Source organism: Anomaloglossus baeobatrachus, chromosome 1, assembly GCF_048569485.1.
Source record: "Anomaloglossus baeobatrachus isolate aAnoBae1 chromosome 1, aAnoBae1.hap1, whole genome shotgun sequence".
In the NCBI taxonomy this organism is placed as follows: Eukaryota; Metazoa; Chordata; class Amphibia; order Anura; family Aromobatidae; genus Anomaloglossus; species Anomaloglossus baeobatrachus.
The window spans coordinates 118463701-118478022 of NC_134353.1; the positions used below are offsets into that span (position 1 = coordinate 118463701).

The window sequence follows — 14322 nt, forward strand, 5'->3', positions numbered from 1 at the left end:
AATTTATGTTGTTTGGAAAGGGCGGTCACACCAAATAATGATTTGATTTAGATTTCTCTTTTATTCATTCACTTTCCAATCAATCAATTTATCTATCTTAGGCCCCCTTCACACGTCAGTGATTCTGGAATGTATGTTGCAGTTTTTATACGTATCAGAATCAAGGACATACGCAGACCCTTTAAAATCAATGGGTCTGCACACACATCAGTAATTTTTCACTGACTTGTTTCCGTTTTTTTCTGGCATCACTGGTGTACCCCAGACCAAAAAGTGGTGTCATCTGTGAAAACTGTACCAGAAAAACACATACATGTAAAATAAAAGCTTTTTAAACTCCCCCATATCTGTCTTCAGCAGCCTCTGTCTGTTTCCAGGTCGGCTAATTAGGCTCATAAATATTCACTGCACAGCCGACCCAGAAGTAGCTGCAGAGGGGAGACAGCAGCGGCCAGACACAGTATCGCGGGAGACATCAGCAACACGAACACCAGCGGCGTGGACAGGTGAGTATAAATGCCTGATATCTGTGTATTAAAATAGTGCATGGAGATCATATGTGTGCCAAAAACACGGCAAATGGAGAACATACGCACCTTTATCACATCAGTGAAAAACGTCAGTTTTTCACTGACGTGTGAAAGAGGCCGTAACATACAAAGAAGTAAAAATGAAGACAGTACTTAAGGGATCCAAGTGAAAAATACAAGAAGATAACAGTGCACGTAGATGGGTCACTAAAACTAACCATCCATCTCTTTTGGATCCGTGGCTTGAGCTCTGCCTTCATTTGTTTTTCTTGTATAGATAGTTAGATAGCTGTGCATATACAAGGGGCTGCTAAGTCTTTGGCTCTGTGATTTTTTTTGTTTCTATGGTAACAAATGTTACATCACATTTTTGTGTTTGTTGCTTTTGGCAACAGTGTTCTACGCATGCGGGAAAACAAAACGGTGGAGTCTAATGCGATATTCACAGCAGCTGAGAGCAGAGGAGTAATAAAATTCTTGTTTCTGCAAGGAAAGTCAGTGAAGGATGTTCATGGTGATATGTCGCAGACATTGGGGGATCAATGTCCATCATATTCCACAGTTAAGAACTGGGTTGTCAAATTTAAAACGAGCCACTTCAGCACCAATGATGAGGAACATCCTGGATGACCAAGAGTGGTTGTTGTTCCGGAGATCGTCGATGCTGTGCACAACCTCATACTGGAGAGTCGACGAATTTCAGCTAAAGCAATAGCAGACATCATGGGGATTTCCCGTGAACGTCTTTGTGTCATTATCCATGAACATTTGGATATGAAGACGCTATCTGCAAAGTGGGTCCTTAAATGTTTGACAACAGATCAGAGAAGCATGCGAGTGAAAACTTCCCGGTCCATTTGTCAGCCTTTCCAGACTGATAAGAACTTCTAGGATCAACTGGTCACTATTGATGAGACCTGGATTTATTTGTATGACCCTAAAAACAAGGAGCAGTCAAAAGAGTGGAGGCACAGTGTTCTCCTCATCCGAAGTTCAGGGTGCAAAAATCAGCCACTAAGGTGATGGCGTCTGTGTTCTCGGATGAGGGCGTGCTGCTAGTGGACTACCTTCAAAAGGGTTCCACCATCAATGCAAGGTATTGCATTGAACTTTTGGACCAATTGAAGGCAGCTCTGAAGGCCAAAAAGCATGGCAAGCTGTCCAAAGGAATCTTGTTCCTGCAAGACAACGCCTCCGCTCACACTGCACAAGCAACCACAGCAAAACTGGCAGAGCTTCCAGCTGGTTGACCACCCACCTTATTCACCAGATCTAGCTCCCTCCGACTATCCTCTGTTTCCAAACCTGAAAAAACACTTCAAGGGTACCAAATTTCACGCCAATTCTGATGCCATGACTGCTACGGATGCCTGGTTTGAGGCACAACTGAAATCTTTCTTTTTGCTAGGCATGCAGAACTTGGAATACGATGTAAGAAGTGTGTTGACATCAGTGGAGAATATGTGGAATAAATGTAAGTTTCATCATCGTATCTCGTTTCTTTCTGGGTAAAGCCAGAGACTTATCAGCAGCCCTTCATTTACAGGGCTGAAGCTGCTGTGGGGCAAGATGTATATATATATCCACACATACACACACATGCATGCACACACACACACACACACACACACACACACACAATGTTAGTAATTGATACATATAGTTAAACATCATATCCGGGGGATATTTTTCAGATAATGTCACTTCAAAAGTCTTATCCTTAGGTCTATGGTGACTGGAAGTCTGTATCTGCAATATAATCTACATAACTGCCAGCAAGGTCTCTTACTTTAATGACTTGGTAAAGGAGTTGTAAGACGAGCAGCACTATTTATTTGGCAAAAGGAAAAATACACAGCAAATCACTGGTGGAAATAAAAGATCTAGACAGCTGGAATGTATTCTTACCCATATCCGTCCCCTCTGACAGACTTGCTTATGTGCACACTGCATATTGATTATACATATGTCTAAAATATAGGTTTGAACTCTGCAGTATCATTGATCTGCAGGATCTTAGCAACAAACCACAAGATTAATTGCACTGAAATTGATCAGACAATCTATGCGCTAGGCAGTAAGGACAGATGAGAGCTGCAGCTGGTACTGAACACATCTGATTGGCGTGACTGTCACAAAACAGAGGATCGATCAATCAATCAAATGTTTAATTAACCAAGAGTTCTTTACACTGATTTTCTTACTTTCTAAGGGAAACCTTCGATACCAAACTACTAATAAGAATATTTTTTTCCCTTTGTTTTCTGTAAATTAACACTTAATCCTTGGATACTGAATAGTGAGGGGAACCCACAGCCATTCGGCAGGTCAAAAAAGATTAAAAAAAACCCCAGTTCGGGATTGGACTTGAACCACAAACATCTGACCGGACGCCTATCCCCATAAAAGTCTATGGGGACCCGAACATTGTGCTTTAAAATGGTGGCAGAAAGGGCTAGGAGGATTACAGCACAACTGTTATGCTTACTGAGTCTCCTGCACAGCTGGAACACTACCTCAGGGTCCGCTCATTAACACTCATACATTTTCACTGCTTCCCCTGCCCACTGGCAGTCCCGGGGTCTATAATTGATTGCAGTCAGACCGAGCCCCCGCCTTTTGTGACAGAGTCTGTGATTGCTTGGAATCACACACACTGTCTGCACATCTATAGTGTAAAAATAAATAAATAAATAACTAAATAAATTGGTATTGGGTCCTCGCATATTATCATGCTCAGCACAGATAAAGCAGACAGCTACAGACTGCAGCCCCCAGCCGTGTGCTTATCTTGGCTGTGCATCAAAATAAGAGTGACCTTATGAGGCTTATTTTTTTTAATTATTTAAATAAATAATTTTAAAAATGGTGTGCAGTCTCCCCCAATTTTGATACCCAGCCATGATAAAACTGGCAGCTGAGGGCTGGTATTCTCAGGCTGGGGAGACTATGGTTATTGGGCCCCCCAGCCTAAAAATAGCAGCCTGCAGCTGCAATCCCAACACTTTTCCTGGCTCATCCTAATTGCCCTGGTGCGGTGGCATTTGGAGTAATCTAAGGGGTTAGTGACAGCTCACAGCTGCCACTATCCTCTAGATTAGTAATGGGAGGAGACTATGAGATGTCTCCCATTACTAATCTATAGCTTAGTGACATTTGTACACCTGGGAGACAAACCACAGATGGAGGAGTCTCATAGTGACTTATCTCAACCATGGCATTGAAAACACTTAGACACAGCTAACTGAACATACCCGACACACTGAGGGACAGCTGCTCTGTCTACACGCTGCACATACGTGCTGCACTGCAGGCTGTTAATCAATGTTCCGGGAGAGATGACAGAGCAATCACCATGACAAGAGTAATGACTGGTACAGCTCCCTACATCACCTGATGACTGGAAGTGAGTAGCTGGACAGAAAAAATATTTTGATAATATAAGTTAAACTAGACTAAAATAACGGAAACACTATTTATCTGCAGATTACCACTATATTTACAGGTAAAACGTGTTTTTGTGGGTAACAGGTTCTGTTTATCAAAGCAATGAAGTACATTGCCATTTTCTCTGTAGGGTAATTATGGTTAATATCGTGCACACATCATATTTGGTTTCTAAAGAACTGAAGTATTAACAATTACTTAAGAAGAAACTTGACTTTCCTCATCATGATGCATCTGAGGTCCTATGGGACTTAGAAAAAGTGTGGGTAGCCATAAAAGCTATGAAATAGATAAAATGTAATCTTCAATTAACATATCAAGACTCCTTCCATCAAAGAGATGTGAAAGTAGGAAACTTTCCAGGAGGCTACGATGCCCTCTACCTTCAAAAACTCAGAGACTTTTGGGAATTTTGGAGATACCGCGCTCGTATGAATGCATATCACTGCTGTGAACAAACAATGTCATTATCATAATTTTAAGTGCAATCTAAAAAGAAAAAGCATAAAATGAGGATAAAGTAGGGTAAATCTTGTCAATAATTACAAGGTAGGTGAATGTTGGAGAGGAATGACGAGGATGTCTAATCTTCAATGATTCCGCACATGACTTGGTAGAAAGACGCTTTTAAGACGAAACACACTGGGCAAATGCACAAAACAATTGTTGGCTGATTATAACAAGAAACTAAACTCCAATAACACAAACATGTCCGGTCAATAGACTTCACAGGTGACGTTTTGGTTTTTTTTCTTCCATCTTCCCAATTATTTGAAATCCTCAAATGATATTCACTTTAATTGCTTTGTAACTGTAGAGCTAATATAGTGTCTTAGGGAGCCCAAAATTAAAGGCCACTTCACACGTTGCGATCTCGCTAGCGAGATCGCTAGAGAGCGTACCCGCCCCCGTTGTTTGTGCGTCGTTTGTGCATTAGGCCACGTCACACATACTTACCTTCCCTGCGACGTTGCTGTGGCCGGCGAACCGTCTCCTTTCTAAGGGGGTCAGTTCGTGCGGCGTCACAGCGACGTCACATGGCAGGCGGCCAATAGAAGCGGAGGGGCGGAGAGCAACCAAAGGAAAGACACGCCCACCTCGTTGCTGGCTGGACGCAGGTAATCTGTTGTTCCTCGTTCCTGTGGTGTCACACATAGCGATGTGTGCTGCAGCAGGAACGACGAACAACCTGCGTCCTGCAACAGCAACGATAATTGGGAATAGAACGACGCGTCAACGATCAACGATAAGGTAAGTAATTTTGATCGTTAACGGTCGTTCGTGCGTTTCACAAGCAACGACATTGCTAACGAGGCCGGATGTGCGTCACGAATTCCGTGACCCCAACGACATCTCGTTAGCGATGTCGTTGCGCGTAAAGCGGCCTTAAGGCTGCGCGCACATCAGCGGTATTCTGACGCAATGCCAGATCCATAAGAACTGCGGTACAGTTCAATACAGTGGAATCGCGGCAAGATAAGATAACATGCGGTCACATGCAGCCGCCGCCTTATGTGACCGCATGTAACCTTATCTTGCCACAATGTCATTTAACTGTATTGAACTGTACCACATTTCTGACGGATCCGGCATTGCGGCAGAATACCGCTGATGTGAAACCAGCCTAACTTTTGGGCTCCCTAAGACACTATATTAGCTCTATAGTTACAGAGCAATTAAAGTGAATATCATATCCACTTTGCAAACTAAAATTCCAGTCGTAATCATGAAAGGAATGAAACATAATATACATTGTACACAGAAAGCTGACAATCAGTGGTGTGGGTCGGTTATACCCAACTCAACATTATGAGCTCTGCCAGATCTGCAGCAGAGGAAACTGTGGTTCTATTATAATTGCTGCACCCAATATACTACGTTCCATATTTTTCTGATTATAACACGTACTTTTCCTCACAAAAATTTGGGAGTAAAATGAGGGGTGCATCTTATAAGACAAATGTAGCTTACCAGGGGAGTACTGGAGAGGGGTCATAGGAGGCAGGGGTGATGCTATGAGCGGTGCTGCGTGCTGTCGGCTGTGAGAAAAGGGCTGCCATCCTTAAATGTTGGAGGTGCGGGATTCAATTAATGGCGCCCGGAAATTGCCGCGTGTGCAGATGAGACTCTCGGCTCAAGATCTCAGCTGCACATGCGCTGCCTCAGGTCCATTGATCTCCCAGCAGCAGACTTTAGGAAAATGGCACCCAGAGGTGGCGTGTGCACAGATATGATCTCGGCTTGTCATTCAGCCGATAGCTCAATCTATGCACACGCCGACTCCGGGAGCCATTTCTTTGAATCCTGCACCACTGACATTTTCTGGAAGTTCTTCCTACCTCATAGCGCCCACAATGAGCATCTGGGACACCCGCTGCACTGGCCTCAGCATTGCCCTACTCTAGCACCACCCCTGCCTTCTGTGACCCCGCTCCACCAACCGGCCCCCCCCTTACCGGTAAGATGCCAACAGATTATAAGACGGAACCCTCTTTTTCCCTCTAAATTTAGGGTGCGTCTTATAATCCACTGTGTCTTATAAACCGAAATATACAGTAACACTGCTGGAATCAGGGTCTCAGCCCCTATATCATGCTGCTCTCAGATTATACATAAATATACCTTGTACAACCATCAAGCTAACTTCTTTGTAATATTCATACCCCTTTTAGATTTCCACTTTACAGAATCCCATTATAAAAAAAATAGTTTATGCTATGAAAATGTTGATAACTTGGTCAAAATCTGAATTCTCACATTTTAATGATATTTTTAACAGTTTCCATTAGATAGAAGAAGTATAAGTACGTTACCTCAGAAGGTTGATCTATGGGTTGTGGCATAACCAACTGATTGTGATGCTGAAGAACAGTCTTCAAATAGTCTAACACTGTCTGGCACGGCACTGTAAAAGACAAAGAAGTCAAAGGCACGCCGGCTAAAGTAAGGGGCTACCAACTAAACCAAAAAAATGTTATAAAGCATGAAATTGTGGAATAAAAACGTCCCTTTTCTTCAAGAACATTGTGGAGTCTGGTAATCTTCTGAAGGCTACAAAAGTAGTTAATGAAAGATCAAACTTTTCCTTATTCCTTAAAGTAAAGGAGGTAATCTTAAACAAATTTAACTCCCGTTAAAAGTCTGCATTTCATTTTTATTCTCGTTTACTAATGAAATGCAAATGAGGTCATTATAGCCTTAATTAGATTCATTCCAGATGGTTAATGTTTTGAGATTGAGCATGAAGTTAAAGTCACTCTTAAATCTGACCTTAGTGACATATTTCCATGGTTTCACGACAAGTGGAAGTTTCTTCTAAGGCCACCATGAGATTCACAGACAATACCAATAATTTGCAAAAGGCAGTTTTGTGAAAGTCAAAAAAGTACCTAATATTCTTTCAATGATATTCTCATATCTTCAGTGAATATTGTAACAATAGAAGCTTTAGACATTCCTATGCATTACAATAAAACAATGGGTTTCCAATTAAAGTGGATCATTCACAAGGGACAAGTTAATGAAACATGTTCCCCATGACTGGAGTTCCGGCTCCTGCTGTTGATGTTGGCATCATTCAGATATTTGGACATCTCTATAAATGACTCATCTTATATCAGTTATGGTAAGAGTCACAGCTTCGAATGATCTACAGAGGGACATACGGTACGGAATATGTCATCACAGCTCTTGTGAATTGCTTTCTCTATTAAAGCCTGCTTTACATGTTCCGATTCTGCATACAATATCGTATGCGATCGTAACCGCCCCCATCGTATGTGCGGCACGTTCAATTTTCACACGTACTTACCCGTCCATACGACCTCGATGTGGGCGGCGAACGTCCACTTCCTGGAGTGGGAGGGATGTTCAGCGTCACATCGACGTCACGCGGCAGCCGGCCAATAGAAGCGTAAACGTCCCGCCCACCTCCTCCCTTCCGCATTGCTGGCCGGGAGCCGCAGGACGCAGGTAAGATCTGTTCATCGTTCCCTGGGTGTCACACACTGCGATGTATGCTACCCTGGGCACGATGATCAACCTGACGTTCAATTCATGAGGAATGAACGACGTGCGTGCGATGAATGTTTTACCGTTCATTCGCAATCGCATGTAGCTGTTACACACTACAATGTACCTTACGATGCCGGATGTGCGTCACTTACGATGTGACCCCGCCGACACATCGTAAGATATATTGTAGTGTGTAAAGCGGGCTTTAGACATTTCTCCATTTTTGACTTTTTGTGCCCACAAATAACCACCATTGTTCTTGACGTTACATCCAGATTTATCTGAAAGAGGAAAAACCCAAACCCCAAACTAATGGCATGTATGTAAAGGTGCTTTAAAGCTGATTAAAACGTTACCTTGCTTGCAGAAATCTGTTTTGCCTCTCTCCTTACTCCTGTTCGAGGAGCCAGGCGGGGAATAGGGAGAGAGGCAGGAGAGTTGCAAGTGAATAGCCTGTCCCTGCTGCACTTGCAACTCATTATTATACAATGTCAGTGATGGATTTCTCTAAGATGGCAAAATGAATTTCTACAAGCAAGGTAGAAAAAAAAATGTTTAAAAGAACTGAGAGTCCTCAGTGGTTGATACCTTTTAATGGGTAACTAAAAAGATGGTAATAAATAGGAAGCTCTCGAGACTACTCAGGTCTCTTCATCAGGCCAAGTATGAGTAGTCTCATAAGCTTGCTAATTATTACCATATTCACAGTTAGCCATTAAGGTATCAACCACTGAGGACTCTCAGTTCTTTTAAACATTTTTTTTTCTATCTACTGGCTAACATGGTACAAAGATATACTTTACCTGTACAAGCAAGATAAGAATTTAATCAGCAGTAAAGTGTGTTCATAAATATGGTGTTAGTATGGAGTGTAAAATCGAAACGACAAGTTTTCTTTAAAAGGCTTAAAAAATTGTTTAAAAGAACTGAAGTCCTCAGTGGTTGATACCTTTTAATGGCTAACTGAAAAGATGGTAATAATAGCAAGCTTTCCAGACTATGCAGGTCTCTTCATCAGGCTCAGTGTAACACAAAATCTGAAGAGTCACATATTTATACAAAACAGGACATAGAATAGAGCAGTAAAGACAAGTTATGTGAAGCAGAACTATCACTTTGGCAAGAGGACAAACTGTTGTGGGCATAAATATTGCTGCAGTTCATAGATAAGCAGTGTGAAAGTTTTATTGTCCTCTGATTAGGGTCTGGCCAGAGCTGGGATGCCCCCAGATGCTGTGTATAAATATGTGAATCTTCAGATTTTGTTATATTGAGCCTGAAGAAGAGACTTGAGTAGTCTGGAAAGCTTGCTATTATTACCATCTTTTCAGTTAGGCTGGGGCCACACGGGGACTACTGCGATCCACTTGCATGACACTCGGCTCACACTGGCAGTACAGCAGAGCCGAGTGTCAAGCGTGTGTCCTTGCAACTGAGGTCCGTTCGTGCGAGCAGACCTCAGCTGCGGGGGGCGGGCCGGCACTCAGGAGGGGAGGGAGGGATTTCTCTCCCTCTCTACTGTGTAGCCGGCTATAGCCATTCTTGCACTGCACTAGCAGTACACCGGTGTACTGCGAGTGCAGTGCGATTTTTCTCTCGCCCCATTCACTTGAATGGGTGCGAGAGAAAGAGTCTCGGATTACAATCGCAGCATGCTGCGATTGTTTTCTCGGTCCGATTAGGGCTGAGAAAATAATCGCTCATGTGTGCTGACACACAGGCTAGAATTGGTCCGAGGGGAATGCGATGTTTTATCGCACTCCACTCGCACTGTTTTTCTCGCCGTGTGGCTTAGGCCTTAGCCATTAAAAGGTATCAACCACTGAGGACTTCGACAATTTTTTATCTCTACTGGCTAACACGGTACAAAGATATATTTTACCTGTTTTAAAAGAGTTGTCATGTTAGAAATAAACCATTTATGTGTCCTTGGTGGCAGATTTTAGCAACATCTCTGATAGAAGTAGTGATATGGTCCACAGACAAGCTACAAATGGGTGGTTGGGCCATGTAAGAGGTGGAGTAATAGTTACTAGGTTTGTAGAGATGACCTAATCTGCCAAAATTCCAATTCAGCAAATCAGGTGGGTTCTACAGGAAAATTCAATTTGCAGAAAACTTAAGGCCACTTTACACGCTGCGATATCGGTACCGATATCGCTAGCGTGGGTACCAGCCCCCATCGGTTGTGCGACACGGGCAAATCGGTGCCTGTGGCGCACAACATCGCCCAGACCCGTCACACTACTTACCTGCTCTGCTACGTCGCTGTAACCGGCAAACCGCCTCCTTTCTAAGGGGGCGGTCCGTGCGGCGTCACAGCGACGTCACTAAGCGGCCGCCCAATCAAAGCAGAGGGGCAGAGATGAGCGGGACGTAACATCCCGCCCACCTTCTTCCTTCCGGATAGCGGGCGGGGGCAGGTAAGGAGAGGTTCCTTGTTCCTGCGGTGTCACACATAGCGATGTGTACTACTGCAGAAACGAGGAACAACATCGTACACACTGCATCAGCGATATTTGAGAAGGGACCCCCATGTCACCGATTAGCGATTTTGAACGTTTTTGCGACGATTCAAAATCGCTCATAGGTGTCACACACGACATCGCTAATGCGGCCGGATGTGCGTCACAAATTCAGTGACCCCAACGACATCGCATTAGCGATGTCGTAGCGTGTAAAGCGGCCTTTATTCGATACAAATTGAATGTTCCTAATTATGCTCTGGGGTCTCTCTCTCTAGAGTATAATATTAGCATGTAGAAATAAAAAACAAAATATAAAAAGAAAACACAAAACAAAAAAAAAACCACAATTAATACCTCAAGGCTCACCTGCCAATTTCTGGTCCTCAGAGCCTTTTCTTTTTGCCTTTCCCAGTTATCTTCTTTGGCCTCTTCACTCCAGACCAGGATTTCCATTACATTTACAGTAGATCACAAAAGTGAGTACACCCTATACATTTTTGTAAATTTTTCATTTTATGTTTTCATAGAATAACAATGAAGATATGACACTTTGATACAATGTACAGTAGTCGGTGTGCAGTTTGTATAACTGTGTAAATTTGGTGCCCTCTAAACAACTCAACACAGTCATTAAGGTCTAACCCATTGACAACAAAAGTGAATACAACCCTAAGGACCCTTACACATTGCGTTTTTCTCTACGTCCACAGGTCCCGTCGGGGCATCCGTCTGGACCGCCCCTCCCCCACTCTGCAAAGCGTGCTCCGGACGCATGCGCCCAACAGGGCCATTCACTGTTATGGAGCGCACTGCGTTAGCGTGTGCTCTGTTTTGTGCCATTTTGTGCACATATACGTTTCTGCAGACGCACACCCGAACGTAGACCACCTGTGTCCACCGGGACCTGTGGACGTAGAGAAAAACGCAATGTGTAAGGGGCCATAGTAAAAATGGCCAAATTGTGCCCAAAGTATCAATATTTTGTGTGGCCACCATTATTTTCAAGCACTCTCTTAACCCTTTTGTGCATGGAGTTCACTATAATGTCACAGAAGCCGCTGAATCCTCTTCCATCCTCCATGACATCAAAGAGCTGGTGGATGTTGGAGACCTTGCACTCCTCCATCTTCCATTTGAGGAGACCCCACAGATGCTCAATAGGTTTTATAGTCTGGAGCTGCTTGGCCAGTCCAGCACCTTTACTCTAATTTTCTTTATAAAGGCAGTGGTCGTCTTGGAGGAGTGTTTACGGTTGTTATCATGTTGGACTACTGTCCTGCGGCTCATTTTCCGAAAGAGGAGATCATGCTCTGCTTCAATATGTCACAGTACATGTTGGAATTTACGGTTTTCTCAATGAATTAGCTCTCCACAGCCGGCAGCACTCATGCAGCTACAAACCATGACAGTCCCCCACCATGCTTGACTGTAGGCGAGACACACTTGTCTTTGTACTTCTCACCTGGTTGTCTCATACACGCTTGACACCATCTGAATCAAATAACTTTACTGTGGTCTCATCAGCCCACAGAACATGGTTCCAGTAATCCATGCCCTTTGGCTGCTTGTCTTCAGCAAATTGTTTGCTGTTGCAGGGTTTTGGTAATCTGCTTACAGCCTCGGCCATCTTTATGTAGAGCAACAATTATTTTTTTCAGAACCTCTTTGCCATGAGGTGCCATGGTGAACATCCACTGGCCAGTATGAGAGAGTGTGAGCGAAATTTACCACACCTGCTCCCCATTCACACCTGAGATCTTGTAACACTAATGAGTCACATGACACCAGGGAAGGAAAATCACTAATTGTGCACAATTTGGCCATTTTCACTTATGAGTGTACTCACTTTTGTTGTCAGCGGTTTAGACATTAATGGCTGTGTGTTTACTTATTTAGAGGGCACCAAATTTACACTGTTATACAAGCTGTACACTGACTACTGTATATTGTATCAAAGAGTCCTATCTTCAGTACTGTCCCATGAAAAGATATAAAAAATGTATAAAAATCTGCTGAGAGGTTACTCACTTTTGTGATATAGTGTGGGTCTCTCACGTCACTGTCCGCCAGTTAATGCTTCAATACAATACTGGCACTTCACAAAATAGCTGCTCTTTCAAGAATTTATTGTCATTTTCTCATGTTCCATCACTGAAGCAATATGAGAAAATGAAAATAAATTCTTGAAAGAGCAGCTATTTTGTGAATTGTCAGTATCGTTTTGAAGCATTATAAAGGGGTATGCCAACCCATTACTGCGGCACCACTACAAGGGAATGTTAACTGCAAATGTCTTGTCCACCACTTAAGTGATGAGTTTTGTACTATCACTACAAGCATTACAAGGTGGGTAAGGATGGCAGAGGCCTAGTTGTGCCAGAAGCCTGGCCTGGAGTAAAGAAGCCAAGGAGGATACGCATGTGAATGGGGAATGGAAAAAAAAGATGCGTGAAGGGCTGGGTAGTGGGCTGTAGGGGCGGCAGGATGGGTGAGTGGTATGTATCATTGATTTTTTTTTTAACCATTTGCCTGGCCCACAGCCAATTTTGCTGAATTCATGACCGACAAATGAGAAAAAAAAGTATTCCAGAGGATCCAAATTTTGTAGAATGTGAGAAAATTAAAATTCCACTAAAATAAATGTACTCATCTCCACTGGCTTCTACTTAAAGCACCATTCTGGCTGTTTTTTTTATCTCACCGTCGGAGTAGTAACACTAATACATAATAATAATAATATACTTACAATCTGCTGTCTTATGCTCTTTCCGACACTGCTCTAGGCCCACTTCGCTAACTGTCACAACCTCTCAATGTAAGTCTATGTGAGCCTTATTCTTGCTTTAATAGACTTAAGCGGGCTTTACACGCTACGACATCGCTAATGCGAAGTCGTTGGGGTCACGGAATTTGTGACGCACATCCGGCCGCATTAGCGATGCCGTTGCGTATGACACCTATGAGCGATTTTGCATCGTCGCAAAAACGTGCAAAATCGCTCATCGGTGACATGGGGGTCCATTCTCAAATATCATTACTGCAGCAGTAACGAAGTTGTTCCTCGTTCCTGCGGCAGCACACATCGCTCCGTGTGACACTGCAGGAACGAGGAACCTCTCCATACCTGCGCCCCGGCCACAATGCGGAAGGAAGGAGGTGGGCGGGATGTTACGTCCCGCTCATCTCCGCCCCTCCGCTTCTATTGGCCGGCCGTTGCGTGACATCACTGTGACGCCGAACATCCCTCCCCCTTCAGGAAGAGGATGTTCTATTGGGCGGCGGTTCAGTGACGTTGCTGTGATGCTGAACGAACCGCCCCCTTAGAAAGGAGGCGGTTCGCCAGTCACAGCGACGTTGCTAGGCAGGTAAGTATGTGTGACAGGTCTGGGCGATGTTGTGTGCCACGGGCAGCGATTTGCCCGTGTCACACAACCGATGGGGGCGGGAACGCATGCTAGCGATATCGGTACCGATATCACAGCGTGTAAAGCGGCCTTTACATTGAGAAATGACCTTCAGCTCACGCAGAAAAAAATAGCGATCCAGCAGACAACCACCGAGGCCCCAAGAACAGAAGAGGACAGCGACTGGTAAGGAACTTACATTAGTGATACCACTCCGTATATACAGGTGCAACTCTAGAAATTAGAATATGATCAAAAAGTGAATTTATTTCAGTAATTCAATACAAAAAGGGAAACACATATATTATATAGAGTCATTACAGAATGATCTATTTCAAGTGTTTATTTCTGTTAATGTTGAGGATTATGGCTTATAGACAATGAAACTCCAAAAGTTATTATCTCAGAAAATTAGAATATTATATAAGACCAACTGAAAAAATGATTTTACGCTCAGAA

At 43.5% G+C, this 14322-nt stretch overlaps 1 protein-coding gene across 2 annotated transcripts in view; it reads right to left on the minus strand.

Annotated features, from left to right (window-relative positions):
• Positions 1-14322, minus strand: part of BEND4 (BEN domain containing 4) — a 209058-nt gene that overhangs the window by 94992 nt on the left and 99744 nt on the right. For both annotated transcript variants that reach the window (XM_075333957.1, XM_075333963.1), the window contains exon 3: positions 6791-6882. In XM_075333957.1, coding sequence (XP_075190072.1) covers positions 6791-6882 — 92 coding nt within the window. The remainder of the gene's footprint in view (positions 1-6790; positions 6883-14322) is intronic.